We start from the raw sequence: 17958 nt of genomic DNA on the forward strand, positions 1-17958 counted from the left end.
ATTTACTTGATTTAGGAGGGCAATATTGTCACTATCTTTTTAAGGGCAAATTTTTTGGACAAGTTTGCCCTCGTAAACGTACTAAATAGATACACAATTTCAAATGAAATGAAGATGATCCGTTTACGAAGTTTTGGAGGAAATGTCCTCCAAATTGGTTTGGAGGAAATTTCCTCCAAATTTACATCAATCTACATCAACTAGTCTAAGAAAAAAGGGAGAAGTCCACATAACTCCCTCAAACTACCACCCAATTGACAATGTCCCCCCCAAACTTTCAATTGTGACAATATCCCACTTAAGCTACCAAAAATTGTCAATGTTTCCCCTAATGACGAAACTACCCTTAATAAAATAAAAACAAAAAATAATAAAACTTCTAGAAAAAACCTAAAACTAATTACGAAAAAAAAAATCCAAAGGGTAGAAAATTAAAAATAAAAAAAATCCTTTTTATAAGAAAAAAATTAAAAAATTTAGTTTTTTTTTGTTATCAAAATTTTGTTTTTTATTTTTATTTTTATAAATTTTTTAGAATAAAAAATTTCCGTTTTAAAAAATATAAATATATATTCATTTTTTTTAAAAAAAATTCTTATAAAAAAATTAAAAAATTTCGTTTAAAAACTATTTTTTTTTTTAAAAAAAATGTTCTTTTGAAATTCATTTTTTTTTAATTTTAATTTTTTAATTTTTTTGAAATTTATAAGGGTATTTTTGTTTTATTAAGAAATATATAATGGCATTTTGATCTTTTTGTTAGTCTTGAGAGGGACATTGACAATGTTTTGGTAGTTTAGGGGGGACATTGTCACAATTGAAAGTTTGGGGGGACATTGTCAATTGGATGGTAGTTTGAGGGAGTTATATGGACTTTACCCAAGAAAAAAGCTTTCCCAAACAAAGCTGTTCGTGTTTGAATAACTTGTTTCCTTCTTTCTTCACTACATAACATTTATAGTTTCTGATGAGTTTAACTCTGTATATATAGTAGTTGACTTGGAAATTGGATATGGAAGACTTGTAATGCAGGCTGAGATTAGAGCAAGTGGGAAGTACATTTATGATTTATTTTGATGACGAATAAAACCAAAACGAAAAAGATGTCCAATCACCCATGAAATTGCGTCTCTAGCTAATTCTAGAGTGAACATTGAATAAAGGTGATCCAAGAAGATTAGACCATATTGTGGTGATAATTGTATAACGCGTCTTTCTCATAATAAAACAAATATCTTGGCATATGGTGCACAATCTTTGGAAATACAACTGAGCTAGCAAGGACTTGACTCCCTTAGCTCCCTAAAGCAACCGGCGTTTTACACCTTACCGGAGAAACTTTCTCTCTGCGCCGCTCTCTCCCACTGAAAAAAACCTTCAATTTGGCTGGTGTAAGAAGAGCACGGGCTTCTTCGCTCCTCCTTTTTACTTCTTGATGTTTTTATCTTCTGGGTTTTTTCCTTCTCGTTTGAGACCATATCTATCGACTTGTGCGATTAATCTCTCTTTTTCCCACCTTCACTGCCGGGGTTTACCAAAGACCGGAATATGAAGGACACAAATTCAACAATTGACGGTGGAGGAAATTGTTCAACAAAATAGTGTAAGTATTAATTTCAAAGAGAAAATTAATAAATGTTGTATAATCGATCTTCCTGTCTTATCTGTATGCACGTTCATAACCGTTGGAGAAATTTGTGCTTAGTTTCCACCTCTGTGCAGTCTGTGCTGAAGTAATGTTCAAAATCGGTACATGAAAGTGAACTTCGTCACAAGGAAAGTCTGTTTTCTTGCCTGCGTTCTTTCTTGGGAAGCTTCAAATTCAAGTACAAAGGCAAGCCAATCAGAAAGCTAATCTGGCTGCAAAATGGGCTGCGGCTCACAAATCTTATAGATACACTCCCGGAAGCTCTTCTTTGTATTCCTTTCTTACTTCTTGTTTGTTGCTCCTTTTCCTTCTTCCTCTATTGTATTTTTCTGTAATTAATAACTGCGGTACTGCAAATTAGAGAGGGATGGGTAGCATGATGACTGATCACCAGCCATTGCTCTTATTTGCTCTGCTTTCAATCCTGTCTTATTACAGAGCATGCTTCTCCATAGCTGCTGATACCCTTACCCCAGGTCACTCTCTCTCTCATTCAAAGAGAGAGACCATAGTATCTAAAGGTGGCACTTTTGAGCTCGGTTTCTTCAAACCAGGCAGTTCATCAAAAATATACCTGGGCCTATGGTATGAAAGGTTTCCTGACGAAATTGTTTGGGTAGCAAATAGAGAAAACCCTCTGTCTCGCCCATCTTCCTCAAGACTTTACCTCTCAGAAAATGGCAATCTACTCCTTTTTGAAGGTTCCTCCGAGATCCCAGTTTGGTCAACAAATTTGACATTTCCCAAGTCAAATATAACAGAAGCAGTACTTGGTGATGATGGAAATTTTGTTTTGAGAGGTAGATCGAACACCTCTTCTATATTTTGGGAGAGTTTCGACCATCCAACCGATACATGTCTGCCTGGTGTGAAGGTTCGGTTCAATAAGGTTACTGGAAAATCACAGCAATTCATTTCATGGAAAAATTCACAAGATCCAGCACCTGGTCTCTTCTTGGCGGGGTTTAACCTAAATGGAAGCCCTCAGCTTTTCTTAGAGTGGAACAGATCCCAAATTTATTGGAGTAAGGAAGTTTCGAATGTTATTAAGGAAGGAACCAGTATCTTCAATTGGAGCATTGAGTCAACTACAAATGAAAGTGAGAGATATGTTACATACTCTCTTTATAATCCGTCTAACCCTGCAAACTATCGGATTGACCAAACAGGACGGGCCAAGGCACGTGTGTGGGACTCTGGCCCTTTTTGGCGTACATTTTCGAGTACACCGGGGAATCTATCTGAAGTCTACGCTTTCTGTGGTGCATTTGGCGTGGTACAATACCCTGACAATTCCTCATACCCTTGTGGGTGTCTAAAAGGTTTCAAACCATTTTCGATGGAAGACACCGGACTAAATGATTGGTCAGGCGGCTGTGTGAGGAAATCTCCTTTGCAATGTGAGAATAATATGTATGCTAATGGCAAAAAAGATTGGTTCATGAAAATATCAAACATGCGATTGCCTGTTTATTCGAAAGCATATTTGGCCGTGAATGCTAGCAGATGTGAATTGGCTTGTATGGAAAATTGTTCTTGCGCAGCTTATGCTTATAATAGGAGTGGGTGTATGATATGGGAAGGAGCTCTTTTGAACTTACTGCAACTTCCATATGGTGGCGAGAGTGGACAAGATATCTATCTCAAACTTGCTGCTGATGAGTATCAAGATCCAAGTACCAAAGGTATGATGAGTGAAATGAGAAGTATGGTTGAGCTAATACTTAATTATATATGTTATTTTTCGTTCTGAACTAATACTTAATTCTCTATTATGGTTGAGTTAATAGTGATTCTTTACATTATAATCAGGCAAAAAATGGAAAGTATGGGTAGCTGTGCTGCTCCCTACAACAGGGCTTATCGTATGCCTCTCAATTTGCTTTTCATGCAAAAGAAGGATCAAACACAAAGGTAAGTGCATGTAAATGTTCTAACCGTACATAGAAATCACTTTAAAAAAAAATTAGAAGGAAGTCTACCTTAATCAGATTAAGATAAGAAAATTGTCCCAAGTCCCTGTTCTTAGGAAAGTCCTTGTTCTAATTAGTGCCATTAGTTGGTGATAGATCCCCACAAGCTTCACCATGTCTTCCGGAAGGAGCTTTGCAGTTATTTGGTTATTTCACTCAAATGGGAATGAATTACAAATTGGTACTTACTTGCGGAAATGAATAAAGAAACTTACTTACCTTTAGATACTGGCATTGCTCATTAATTGATTTTCTCTTACCAAACACTACATTTCCATGTATAGTGACCAATTCTTATCAAACAGGACAGAGCCCTTCAAGTAATAATCTACTATTATTTGATTTTGATACTGAACTCCATGCAATCAATGATGGAATGAACACCGAAAATCATACGAAGAAACGAGAGAAGAAGGATGCTGAGTTACCACTATTTAGTTATAAGAGTGTATTAGCTGCAACAAATAATTTCTCAGCTATGAATAAACTTGGAGAAGGAGGTTTTGGACCTGTCTACAAGGTACGTTACATTTTCCCGATGAATGTGCTTTGAACAATATTAATAAAACCTACATTAATGGTAAACCTTCAGTTTAAAGAGTTTATGGTTCTCCTTCTTAGGGAAAATTACTTAGAGGACAAGAAATTGCAGTGAAGATGCTTTCAAAAAGATCTGGACAGGGAATTGAGGAGTTCAGAAATGAGACAATACTAATTGCAAAACTCCAGCATAAAAATCTTGTCAGACTCTTGGGTTGTTGTATCGAGCGAGATGAAATGATATTAATATATGAGTACATGCCCAATAAAAGTTTGGACTACTACCTTTTTAGTGAGTGAACGTTTATGTATATATATTTGTGTGTGTGTGTGTGTATTTTTTCTCATGTGTTTCTAGGTTCTTAAGCACTAATTTCCTTGGTTGTACTATTTAAATAGATCCAACCAAGAAAGAAATGTTAGGTTGGGAGGCACGCATACACATTATTGAAGGGATCGCTCAAGGGCTTCTTTATCTTCATCAATATTCAAGGTTACGAATCATACATAGAGATCTAAAACCAAGTAACATTCTCCTGGATGGTGAAATGAATCCAAAAATATCAGATTTTGGCTTGGCTCGAATAGTTGGAGGCAATGAAACACAGGCAAACACAAACCGAGTTGTTGGAACTTAGTAAGTATGCAACTTGTTTTACATTTGATATTTTCAATTCCGAGCGAAATTCATTGAGCAAGCTATTGATAGGTTCATTTATTAAATTTTGGAATGTAGTGGCTATATGTCTCCCGAATATGCAATGGATGGTTTGTACTCAATAAAGTCTGATGTGTTTAGCTTTGGAGTATTGGTGTTAGAGATTGTGAGCGGCAGGAAGAACACTAGCTTCTATAACAACGAGTCACTCAATCTTTTTAGATATGTATGCATCCTCTATACTCTCCCAAATTCCGCATGTTTTACAATAATCTTTTCAATTAAAATGCTATTAATTTTTACTTAAATTTTTTCTTATTTGAAATGAAACTAGGCTTGGGAGTTGTGGAGAGATGATCGAAGTTTGGACTTGATGGAACCAACAATAGGATATGCTTCTTTCACTTCTATTCTGTTGAGGTTCATTAACATTGGCCTTCTTTGTGTCCAAGAAAGCCCAACTGATCGACCTACCATGTCTGATGTAATCTTAATGATTAACAATGAACATGCACCTCTACCTACACCTAAGGGACCAGCGATTTTCACAGGAAGAAATATAATGGACACAAATTCAATAGTTGACAGTGCAGGAAATTGCTCTAAAAATAGTGTAACTATTTCAGCAATGGAAGCCCGATGATTGATTCCTATGTGAAAGAAATGAAATGTTGGAGAAGCAATCCTTTCATCCTAATTTGTATGCATGTTGATATGCTACATAATTGTCACTAAATGTTGTCTTAGTTCACTCATTTTAGTTTTGTTGCCAATGATACTATAGATAAAAATGTTTTGTGTTTTTTTGTTTTTTTGAAGGGCTATAGATATAAATGTTGCCAACAACTCTAGGTGTCTTTAAAAGATTATCGGTTATTGATTTCCTTCCCCTCCCTCAGCAGGGGAAGGAAATCTATCGCCTTGTGCGATTAATCTCTCTTTTTCCCACCTTCACTGTCGGGGTTTACCAAAGACTAGAATATAAAGGACACAAATTCAACAATTGACGGTGGAGGAAATTGTTCAACAAAATAGTGTAACTATTTCAAAGAGAAAATAAATGTTGTATATATAATCGATCTTTCTTTCTTATCTGTATGCACGTTCATAGCCGTTGGAGAAATTTGTGCTTAGCCAATCAGAAAGCTAATCTGAAAGTCCAAAGGCAAAGGCAAGCCAATCAGAAAGTCCAAAGGCAAGCCAATTAGAAAGCTAATCTGGCAGCAAAATTGGCTGCGGCTCACAAATTTGTTACACTCCCTGGAGCTCTTCTTTGTATTCTTTAATTTCTTTCTTCTTGTTTGTTGCTCCTTTTCCTTCTTACTGTATTGCTCCATAAACAAAAGTCCAAGTTTTCTTCTAGCATTTTTCTGTAATTACTAACTACAGTACTGCAAGTTAGAGAGGGATGGGCAGCATGACGACTAATCACCAGCCATGGCTCTTATTTGCTCTGCTTCTAATCATGTCTTATTACAGCACATGCTTCTCTATAGCTATTGATACCCTTTCACCAGGTCACTCTCTTTCTCATTCAAAGAGAGAGAGCAAAGTATCTAAAGGTGGCACTTTTGAGCTCGGTTTCTAATCGGAGGATTTGACACAATTCTAATTAAGTTCAATTCCTCATTGTATTTAAGTACCAGTATTAGAAAAAAGAATTTTTTTTTTTTTTTTTTTTTGTTGGGGGTGCCACGATCGAGTCCCATCGGTAGGAAAAAAGGAAAAAAAAAATTAAAATCTTTGGGGGAGCCGTGGCACCTCCAAAGACTGTTGTGGCTCCGCCACTACTTTTAACACTATTAAGAAAACCAACATTAATGGTAAACCTTCATGAAAGTTTAAAGAATTTTTGGTTCTTTTTAATAGGCAAAATTACTCAAGGGTCAAAAAATTGCAGTGAAGATGCTTTCAAAAAGATTTGGATAGAGTATTGAAGAGTTCAGAAATGAGACAATACTAATTACAAAACTCCAGCATAGAAATCTTGTTAGATTATTAGGTTGTTGTATCGAGCGAGATGAAAAGATATTAATATATGAGTACGTGCCCAATAAAAGTTTGGACTTCTACCTTTTTGGTGAGTACACGTTTATGTATATACATGTGTATATATTTTTTTCTCTAAAATTCTAAACCCAAGATCCACAAATTCTTCTGACCCTAAGCCCACCACAATCACACGTAGACAGAATCAATAAATCTATCCTAAGTCAATACTTCCACGCGCCAGAGCCCGAATTAGACACGACTCTTATATCAAGTTTCAGCAGGCTATGTTCACAAAATATCCAAATGACTTGAAGAATAAGACTCAACAAAAAAAAAAAAAAATGCTGATTTTTTAATGGTGTATGGACGCATACCCATTTTTTAATGGTGCTGACGTGGTTTATCGTTAAATTTTGGAGACAGAGTTATTATCTCAATTTTTAGTCATTATTGACGTACTATTTGTAATACAAAATAAAACTGAGACGGCAAAAAATAAAATTGTTAAACAACTGGGGACAAAAAAGTATTTAACCCAATTTTTTAAAAAAATTGGAATTTCAAAAAATTTTATCCGTGTGGAACCGTTGACGGCTCTACCCATTTTTTACTTGTTCTAGAACCTTCCCATTTTCTTTCCTTTTAGGTATTTCTCCAGTTGACCTGAGTCAAGAGTAATGCCCATGACCCTGTTACTGAAGTCTCTGCAGTCCAAGAATATTCCTTGGATGATTCAGCAAAGTGAAGATATTGAGGACCCGTAAATAAAGAATATAGAGATGCTACTGATTGTCCTGCCAAACTGTGAAGTGATGCTTTATTGTCCAAATACAATGAACAGCTTCAGCCAACAATTCTTAGTCTTGTGCTACGTTTGCCTTAGTGGGATTTATTTAAATCCCTTGTATAAACTAAGAGTAATATTCTTTTCATACAGACTTTCATATTAGCTGTACATGTTAGGAGTACGATCTTTTCTTTCCTTTGTCGATCCATGCCATTAGTGGTTTTACTTTATTTGATTTCTTTAAACAAACTACAAATAGAAATACAATTGCTCTGTTTTTGGATCAAGTAACCAAAAACAGTTTTTCCACTTTCCATTTTGTCCCTTCCTCCTCAAAATTTTTACGTCACTTTGACTTCGTTTGACTGCTTATATTTCAAGCCTAGCTCCTCAAAATTTTTGCGTCACTTTGACTTCTTGCGACTGCATATATAATCTCAAGCCTTCCTCCTCAAAATTCTTTCCATATATATCCATGGAAAATCCTCTACACGGCGCGGATCAAAGTTGAACATAAAGTACAGTGTTCAACTTTGATTCTTTGATCCGCGCCGTGTTTAGATAGAGCATTTATATTGAGCTACTATTTATTTATTTATTTATTTTTTTCAGTTTTTCAGTTTTCAGTTTTTAGTTTCTTTTTTTTTTTTTTTTGAGTGTTTTCTGGACTCCATGTTGGTGTTTCTTTTCGTTAGCTTTGACTCGAAATTCACTAATGTCTTCTTTGCTTTGGTTCTCTTTTGGGTGCGCTGCTGCAGTAGTTATTTCTTTGGTGGGCTTCACAATGGGTTGATGGATCTCTTGACGTGTGTGGCCCTTCTTGTGCCTCTTGGATGTGTAATTCCTAGTGCGCTTCATCTAACCACCTTAATTAGTGATTAAGTTTTTTGGTGTTCGTACCAAAAATTTATAGAGCCATGTAATTCATTTGACTCATTTTCTTTCAATTTTTGTTTACTATACATGTGGTTGTTTTGGAGTTTTTTGTTGGGTTGCTCAGCAATTTGTTGTTCTTTGTTGTAGTTTCTTAGTTGATGTACTTTAAAAACAAAAAACAAAAGCCAATCCAAAGGAAAAATGAAATACAGCTGGGCTAGCAAAGACTCAACTCCCTTAGCTCCCTAAAGCAACCGGCGTTTTACACCTTAACGATTTGCCTTGAACTTATCCCAGAAGCTTTCTCTCTGCGCCACTCTCTCCCCCTGAAAAAAAACCCTTAAATTTGGTTGGTGTAATAGGAGCACAACCTTCTTCCCTCATCTTTTTTCCTTCTTGATGCTTTTATCTTCGGGTTTTTCCTTCTCGTTTGAGACCATATCTACGGCCTTGTGCGATTTATCGCTCTTTCCCAAAATTCAACAATTGACGGTGGAGAAAATTGTTCAACAATATAATATAAGTATTTCAAAGAGAAAATAAATGTTGTATAATCAAACTTCCTGTCTTATCTGTATGCACGTTCATAGTCATTGGAGAAATTTGTGGTTAGTCTCCAGCACTGTGCTGAAGTCATGATGTTCAAAATGGGTACACGGAAGTGAACTTTGTCACAAGGAAAGTCCGTTTTCTTGCTTTTCCTTTCCTTCTTAGGATGCTTCAAATGTCCAAAGGCAAGCCAATCAGAAAGCTTCAAAATGGGCTGCGGCTCACAAATCTTATAGATACACTCCCTGGAGCTCTTCTTTATATTATTTTCTTTCTTCTTGTCTGTTTGCTCCTTTTCCTTCTTTCTGTATTGCATTTTCTGTAATTTCTAACTGCAAGTTAGAGAGGGATGGGTAGCATGACGACTAATCACCAGCCATGGCTCTTATTTGTTCTGCTTCTAATCCTGTCTTATTACACACCATGCTTCTCCATAGCTGGTGATACCCTTTCACCAGGTCACTCTCTTTTAGAGAGCGACACCATCTTATCTCAAGGTAGCAAATTTGAGCTCGGTTTCTTCAAACCAGGCACTTCATCAAAAATCTACCTGGGCATATGGTATAAAAGGTTTCATGAGGAAATTGTTTGGGTAGCAAATAGAGAAAACCCTTTGTCTCACCCATCTTCTTCAAGACTTTATCTCTCAGAAAATGGCAATCTACTCCTGTTTGAAGGTTCCTCCGAGATCCCAGTTTGGTCGACAAATTTGACATTTCCCCGGTCAAATATTACTGAAGCAGTCCTTGGTGATGATGGAAATTTTGTTTTGAGAGATAGATCGAACACGTCTACTATATTTTGGGAGAGTTTCGACCATCCAACCGATACATGGCTGCCAGGTGCAAAGCTTGGGATTGATAAGGTTACTGGGAAACCACAGCAAGTCATTTCATGGAAAAATTCAGAAGATCCATCACCTGGTGTGTTCTCGTTGGGGTTAGACCCAAATGGAAGCAATCAATATTTCTTAAAGTGGAACAGATCCCAAATCTATTGGAGTTCTGGACTTTGGAATGCAACATCTCTCAACTCACTTTCTGAAATGAGCATCATCTTAAACTACACTTTTGTCTCAAGTAAAAATGAAAGGGAGAGATATTTTACTTACTCTCTTCGTAATCCTTCTACCCTTGCTAGATATCGACTTGACCAAACAGGACAGGTTAGGGTACTCGTGTGGTTGACTGGCGTTTCGCTTTGGAGTATATTTATGTCTGCACCGACGAACCTATCAGATGTCTACGCTTTGTGTGGTGCATTTGGCGTGGTACAATACCCTGAGAATTTCTCAAACCCTTGTGAGTGTCTAAAAGGTTTCAAACCATTTTCGATTGAAGACAAGAGACTAAATGATTGGTCAGGCGGTTGTGTGAGGAATTCTCCTTTGCAATGTGAGAATAATACGTATGCTAATGACAAAAAAGATTGGTTCATGAAAATATCAAACATGCGATTGCCTGTTTATTCGAAAGCATATTTGGCCTTGAATGCCAGCAGATGTGAATTGGCTTGCATGGAAAATTGTTCTTGCACAGCTTATGCTTATAATAGGAGTGGGTGCATGATATGGGAAGGAGCTCTTATGAACTTACTGCAACTTCCATATGGTGGCAAGATTGGACAAGATATCTATCTCAGACTTGCTGCTGATGAGTATCCAGATCCAAGTACCAAAGGTATGATAAGTGAAATAGGAAGTATGGTTGAGCTAATACTTAATTATATATGTTATCTTTCGTTTTGAACTAATACTTAATTCTCTATTATGGTTGAGCTAATAGTGATTATTGTCATCAGAATCAGGCAAAAAATGGAAAGTATGGATAGCTGTGCTGGTCCCTGCAACATGGCTTATTTTGTGCCTCTTAATTTGCTTTTCATGCAAGGGAAAGCTCAAATTCATCGGTAAGTGTAGATGTTCTAACTGTATATGGAAATCACTTTAAAAAAATTTACAAGGAAGCCTACCTTAACCTAAGACAAGAAAATTGTCACAAGTCCTTGTTCTTAGGAAAGTCCTTATTCTAATTACTGTCATTAGTTGGTGATGGATCCCAACAAACTTCACCATGTCTTTGGGAAGGAGCTTTGCAGTAATTTGGTCATTTCACTAAAATGGGAATGAATTACTAAATTATTAGTACTTATTTGCAGAAATGACTAAATAGACTTACTTACCTTTTGATACTGCCATTGCTTAATTGATTTTCTTTGACCAAACATTACATTTCCATGTATAGTGACCAATTCTTATCATTTTATATCAAACAGGAGAGAGCAGTTCAAGTAATAATCTACTATTATTTGATTTTGATACTGAACTCCATGCAATCAATGATGGAATGAACATCGAAAATAATACAAAGAAACAAGAGAAGAAGGATGCTGAGTTACCATTATTCAGTTATGAGAGTGTATTAGCTGCAACAAATAATTTCTCAGCTGTGAACAAACTTGGAGAAGGAGGTTTTGGACCTGTCTACATGGTACGTTACATTTTCTTGATGAATGTACATTGAACAGTATTAATAAAAACTACATTAATGGTAAACCTTCATGAAAGTTTAAAGAGTTTATGGATCTCCTTCTTAGGGAAAATTACTCCGAGGACAAGAAATTGCAGTGAAAATGCTTTCGAAAAGATCTGGACAGGGAATTGAGGAGTTCAGAAATGAGACAATACTAATTGCAAAACTTCAGCATAGAAATCTTGTTAGACTCTTAGGATGTTGTATCGAGCAAGATGAAAAGATATTAATATATGAGTACATGCCCAATAAAAGTTTGGACTTCTACCTTTTTGGTGAGTGAATGCATATGTATGTATGTATCTATATGTGTATATTTTTGCCTCTCATATGTTTCTAGGTTCCTAAGTACTAATTTCCTTGTTTGTACCATTTAAATAGATCCAACCAAGAAAAAGATGTTAGGCTGGGAGAAACGCATACATATTATTGAAGGGGTCGCTCAAGGGCTTCTTTATCTTCATCAATATTCAAGATTACGAATCATACATAGAGATCTAAAACCGAGTAATATTCTCTTGGATGGTGAAATGAAACCAAAAATATCAGATTTTGGCATGGCTAGAATAGTTGGAGGCAATGAAACACAAGCAAACACAAAACGAATTGTTGGAACTTAGTAAGTATGCAACCTGTTTTACATATGATATTTGCAATTGCAAATTAAATTCTTTTAGTAAGCTACTAAAAGTGTGATGTACTGAATTTTGAAATCCAGTGGGTATATGTCTCCTGAATATGCTATCAAGGGTCTCTACTCAATAAAGTCTGATGTGTTTAGCTTTGGAGTATTGCTATTAGAGATTGTGAGTGGCAGAAAGAATACTGACTTCTCTAACAGTGATTCACTCAATCTTCTTAGTTATGTGAGTAGCATTTTATACCCTTTCAATTTCTTTATGTTTTACCTTAGTCTTACAAATTGAAATGCCTCTTATATAAACTAATATTTGCTAACGAAAACAGGTTTGGGAGTTGTGGAGAAATGGTCGAAGTTTGGAGTTGACAGATCCAACAGCAGGAAATCCTTCCTCTACTTCTATTCTATCAAGATTCATTAACATCGGGCTTCTTTGTGTACAAGAAAGCGCCATTGATCGACCTACCATGGTTGATGTAGTCTCATTTATTAGCAATGAATATGCGCCTCTACCTATACCAAAGCCTCCAGCTTTTTGCATAGACCGAAATACAACGGTTGCCAATGTAGAAAATTGTTCAAGAAACAATATAACTGTTTCAATAATGGAAGCCCGATAGCTTTTTGTATGTAAAGGAAAAAAAGAAATTTTTTTTTTTTTTTTTCTCATAGAGATTTTTCTTGTATTCTTTTTTTTTTTTTTTTTTTTTTGACATGTCCACACAAGGGAAGGGGGAGATTCGAACAAGTGACCTCCGCTTCATGAAATGTTGTTTATAGCCAATTGAGCTACCCCTTGAAAACTCTTGTATACTTCTTGCACAATGATTGTAGCCTTATACCCTTTCTACTGAGATTAAATTATTAATATTAAAAAAAAAAAAAAAAAAAAAAAAAAAAAAGAACTATTGTAGAACTAGAACGATAGTTTTTATCTACTCTTTATGCATATTGATGTGCTACATGCTAGATATTATTTTTTGAGGAAACTTCACTTAGAACCCCTAAACCATCATACGTTTTGAGAAGATCGCTTAAATTTAAAAAAATCTCAATTTCACCCAAATGAACTTTTAATTTGATGCAATGTATCCCCTCTGTTAATCTTTTAAAGGTTAAAAGTGATATAATGACATTTATACCCTGATTTAACAAAAAAAAATAATCTAAATTTACCCTTAATTTCAAATTTAAAAAATAAAGTTATTAAAAAAAAAAAAAAAAAGTAAACCACGCTAGGTCACCTTGTGACCCTTTTGTTTTCATTTTGTTTCATTTAAAAATAATAATAATAAAAAAAAAAAATTTTAAAAAGGAAAATCGAAGCATAATTTGGTCCTTTTTTTGGGATTTATGTTAGGGTTTAACGAAAAAAAATTGTCGGAGGAGGGTAAATTGCATCAAATTGAAAAGTTTGAGGGCGTGAAATTGAGAGTTTTTGAAATTTTGAGGGCCTTCTCAAAACACGCAATAGTTTAGGAGTCCTTTGTGAAGTTATTATTATTATTTTTTTTTTTTTTGGTGAGGAAATATACAAGGGAAACGTGGAAAAGGTTACAAATGGGGTCTTGTTTGCTGTTTTTTTTTTTTTTTTTTTTGACATATCCACACAAGAGGGGGAAGAGGATTCGACCTAGTGACCTCCGCTTTATTAGGCGTAGTCCAAGCCGATTGAGCTACCTCTTGGGGACATAATGGAAGAGAGAATTGGAGAAATATTGGAAGAGAAATGATACAATTCCTTTTTTTTCTTTTTTTTCTTTTTTGAATCATCTTTTAATCATTTTCATAGTGAATGGATAAATCCACCAATGAATTTGTATGAGGTCTACATGAGTTTACAAATCTAATAAACGAATATATATTGAGAATGCTTTCAAACACAACGTTAGAAGCGGCTCACTTTGCAAGGCACGAAAATTGGCCCAACAAGAGACTTTTGCTGCAGATTGCCTGGATTGTGGTTAATGAGTTGTCAAAGGTTAATCTTGCCCTTGCAAAATGATTTTTTTTTTTTTTTTTTTTTAAGCAAAAAAGTAGGCCAGGGAGACCAATTGTGGCTATCCTACCTGAACGTAACCATAGTAGCACCTACCCGCTAAGAGCAGCACAAGAGGGGACTAGACTGTGGGAACCGCATGCGCTCCCTCAAGTCCGACTGAGCCATAACCTAATTCAGCCCCACTAGGGCATCAATGAGAATCCAAGGTAGCTAATACTAATTATTAGTATATGGGGATTCTCCATTGCGGAGATTCGAACCCAAGCCCTAGGATATACCCTAACCATGTGGGAATTTCCTTGAGCCATTGAATCACCATCCTTAATGGTGCCCTTGCGAAATGATTGTACTCATAAAGACAAATAGCTATATGAAGGGCAATCTTGAATTCTTAAATTTGCATGTTGGGAAAAAAAAAAAAATTGCATGTTAAAGTAGAGGTGTACAATGACTAACTCCTATTCTAAGGTGGGGAAAAAAAATCTTAATTTAGAAGTGCTAATTGCCTCTCATTTTTAGAAAGATGTGGGACAATCATGAGGCCAAAAAGACATCTAATTAAACTCTAATTTTTTTGCTACCATATTCACCACTCAGACATCCCAAACGATGTGGGACATTTCTTCGCGCGTTGTGTGGTAGGACCCAGCCACTAGTGATCATATTTAGGACTAAGAGAACATATACTAGAAACACATCAGGAGAGTACCTAGTATTGTCCTATTTTTTATGTTAATTTTTACTTTTTTTCTTTCTTCTCTAATTGAAAATTGAAAGTTTTTAAGAATACTACTTTAAAGCATAACTGACGAAGATGGATGTCCAAGTTTGGAATGCCACACGCTAAATGGAGCCTTACACCAAACAATGCCGTATGAATTCTAGCTTTGTTGGTAGAAACTAAATTGGTGTGATGGGATAACTAAACTTATTTGATTGTATACAAAACTCTATTTATAGAAAAAGAGTTTGAACGTCATATGTCTCTTCTATTTTTACATTAACAACAATAAAATTAATTTATTCATACTATCTTGTAACTTCTGTATCCTTATAAAAAAGAAGAATAAATTTTGGAAAAAGTGCAAACTTTTCAATTTATCTTTAGATTAATCTTAAAAAAAAAAAAAAAAAAAAAAAAAAAAAAAAATTAATTGAGCATGCCACATTAGCGGACCATGTGAAAAAATGGTGAGAAAATGCAAAATAACATTTTTATATGGACAGAAATTTTCTCTAAATCAGTTTGGAGTAAATTTCATTCAACCTACTTGGCTACTTCAATAGGTGACAAGTGTCATCTCTCACATATTTTTTTAATATTTTTAAGAGTCATTTATTGTCATTTTACTAACCTAGAAACCTAAATATTAATTTTTGAGAAACCCAGAGATGTTGAATGACACATGTCAGTGATGTCACTTATTGAAATAAGTTGGAGAAAATTTTTGTCCTTTCCATATTTAGTATAGGGATAGATAGGGCTGTAAATACACCAGTCCGTTCGACAACCCACTCGGTTTAACTCAACTTGAACTTGAGTTTGATACTGTACAAACCCGCTCGTTACTATATAAACCCACTCGATTAGTAAATGATACAAACCTGACTCACTCGAGAAAACTTAATAGGGGCTCGCGAGCTCAGCTTGTTTAAAGCTCAACCTGTTCGTTTGCCCAACTCGTTAGCACGCTCATATATATATATATTAATTTATTACTAAAAATTAGTTATAAAAATTTAAGCATGTATATTAGTAATTAAGTAATATATGTAATATAAATTACTTACTATTTATATTTATACTATAGATAAATGTTTATAGGTTGTTTTAAAATTTAGGCTTGAACTCTGCTTTGATTATACATTAAAGAATTTAATAGCTTAACTTGAGCTCGAGTTGAGCCCGACTCGGCTCTGTTCGAATAACATTCTCAACGAACTCGAGTTTGAGCTCGAGCTTGCCCAAACTTTGAACGAGCCGAGCTTGAACACATATTTCATAGCTCGACTTGAACTTGAGCTTGACTCGAATAAGCATCTTCGTAAATAAGCCAGTCTTCAAATCTTAAAGCTCGACTCGGCTCGACTCGATTATAGCTCTAGGGATAGGTAATAATGAATAAAAATGTGTGCTTTCAATTTTCCTTTTTATATTTAGTACAAGGATAGGTAATAATGAATACAAATGTGTGCTTTTAATTTTCAATTTTTCAAATTGCTGTGTTGACTGGAACCGTGTGTTTAAAAAGTATACCCTTTTTTTTAAAAAAAAAAAAAATGAATAAAATAGAGTTTTTAAACGTGAATTTAAAAAATGTGAAAAAAAGACTTGCATATTTGTTGGGGCTATCCCACATCGATTGTGGAAGGTGCTGGTGGTCAATTTATAAGTGTGAGGGAAAGCCTCACCTCTTGAGCTACCTTTTGGGGTTGAGAGAGGTCCAAGACCACACAACACTGTTATCAGAGCCTAGGTTTACCAAAAAGTCTCGGCTCTAACAGTCTACAGGAGAAACGGGTTGTCGCTGCTCTGACCCAGGGCCCAATGTGTGAGGGGGAGATTGTTGAGGTTATCCCATATCGGTTGTGGAAGGTGATGTGGTATTTTTGTGACCAAAAATATCAATTATAAAAATAACCACTCGCAATAGGACGAATCTTTGTAGGATACGGCTATAGAGAGGGTGTCGAACCTCAAGGACTGCAGGAGTTTAATTATCAAAATTAAAAGATCAAAGTTAACTTAATTAAAAGAGAGTGATTTGTTTGTGTGAATTTAAAGTGCATAAAATAAATGGAAATAAAGGAAGTAAATATATGAGAGAGAGAGTATGGTATTGATTTCACCACTATCCACACATCAATGGTTAACCATATTTAATTCTAGCAATTCTTTTTATGCATGTTATAAATTAAACAAGAAAACATATAAAAATAATTTCATACAATCAACGAAATAGCATAACCCATCTTCAGTTGGCATGGATCGTCTATCTAAATTACACTAAATTAGGGTATAGTATGATCCGTCTTTCCTAGGTATGGTCTATCTAACCCTATTGATTGCATGCCAATTAAGAACCATTGTATAACCATCATTCTTATAATCACAGAAAATAAAAATGATTTGAGTTCAATAATAGTAAAATAATTTCTAAGACAAGATAATAATTTTACTAATATTGAATTGGAATTAAAGAACAATTGCATTTAATATGAAGAGCAGAAATCAATTGTAGCAATCCTCATAGTTATACAATCAACATGCATAAATAGAAAAAATAGAAATTAAATACAATCAAACCATTGTACTTGGAAAGGGTTACATCAATACCCCACAATTGGGTTTAGCCGCTCATGATCTTCTAAGCTTCACAGACAAATTTACTAAAATTTAACTCTAGAAAGTGGTATGTCTGTTTACAATGTTTAGAGCCCTATTTATAGGGATTTGGAAAACCCTAAAACCCTAGAAATCCTCAGAAAGTTAGAAGTCAGTCTCCCAGTCCAATTGGGAGACTGAAAAGCAAGTCCATGCTGGAAAAGGATTGCTGTCATGTAGTACACGCTCGAGCACGCTCGATCCTAGGTTTTGTGCGCTCGAGCTTGACTGTTGTGTGCATGAGCGCAGGCATGCGCTCGATCCCTGGCCCCAGACGCTCGAGCGTACCTGCGCTCGATCCCAGGAGTGCTGCGATCAATCCTAGATCCAGAATGCTCAACTTGTTGTCCTTTTCAGCCCAATTTCCAATGGTTTGT

The 17958-nt window shown here is 35.4% G+C and overlaps 2 protein-coding genes across 7 annotated transcripts; both read left to right on the plus strand.

The window, feature by feature from the left end:
- The first annotated feature begins 1284 nt into the window (after positions 1-1284).
- LOC132167707 (G-type lectin S-receptor-like serine/threonine-protein kinase B120) lies at positions 1285-5891 on the plus strand. Of its 3 annotated transcripts, none has more exons than XM_088513980.1 (8): positions 1285-1603; positions 1706-3333; positions 3461-3562; positions 3927-4141; positions 4243-4453; positions 4561-4798; positions 4898-5045; positions 5154-5891. In XM_088513980.1, the coding sequence occupies exons 2-8, from the start codon at positions 2016-2018 to the stop codon at positions 5460-5462; spliced, it is 2541 nt and encodes an 846-aa protein (XP_088370106.1). In that variant the 5' UTR covers positions 1285-1603; positions 1706-2015; the 3' UTR covers positions 5463-5891. The 3 variants fall into 3 exon arrangements, with proteins under 3 accessions (XP_088370106.1, XP_088370105.1, XP_088370107.1); XM_088513979.1 differs by having other exon boundaries at positions 1723-3333; XM_088513981.1 differs by lacking the exons at positions 4898-5045; positions 5154-5891 and having other exon boundaries at positions 1723-3333; positions 4561-4799.
- Positions 5892-9372: 3481 nt separating this feature from the next.
- On the plus strand, positions 9373-12814 carry LOC132170339 (G-type lectin S-receptor-like serine/threonine-protein kinase At4g27290). Of its 4 annotated transcripts, XM_088513983.1 has the most exons (8): positions 9373-10702; positions 10830-10931; positions 11298-11353; positions 11402-11512; positions 11619-11829; positions 11936-12173; positions 12273-12420; positions 12521-12814. In XM_088513983.1, exons 1-8 carry the CDS (start codon positions 9373-9375, stop codon positions 12812-12814), a joined length of 2490 nt encoding a protein of 829 aa, XP_088370109.1. The 4 variants fall into 4 exon arrangements, with proteins under 4 accessions (XP_088370109.1, XP_088370108.1, XP_088370110.1 ...); XM_088513982.1 differs by having other exon boundaries at positions 11298-11512; XM_088513984.1 differs by having other exon boundaries at positions 9376-10693; positions 10824-10931; positions 11298-11512.
- Positions 12815-17958: the final 5144 nt, after the last annotated feature.

Source organism: Corylus avellana, chromosome 2 (genome assembly GCF_965113065.1).
Source record: "Corylus avellana chromosome 2, dhCorAvel1.hap1.2, whole genome shotgun sequence".
In the NCBI taxonomy this organism is placed as follows: domain Eukaryota; kingdom Viridiplantae; phylum Streptophyta; class Magnoliopsida; order Fagales; family Betulaceae; genus Corylus; species Corylus avellana.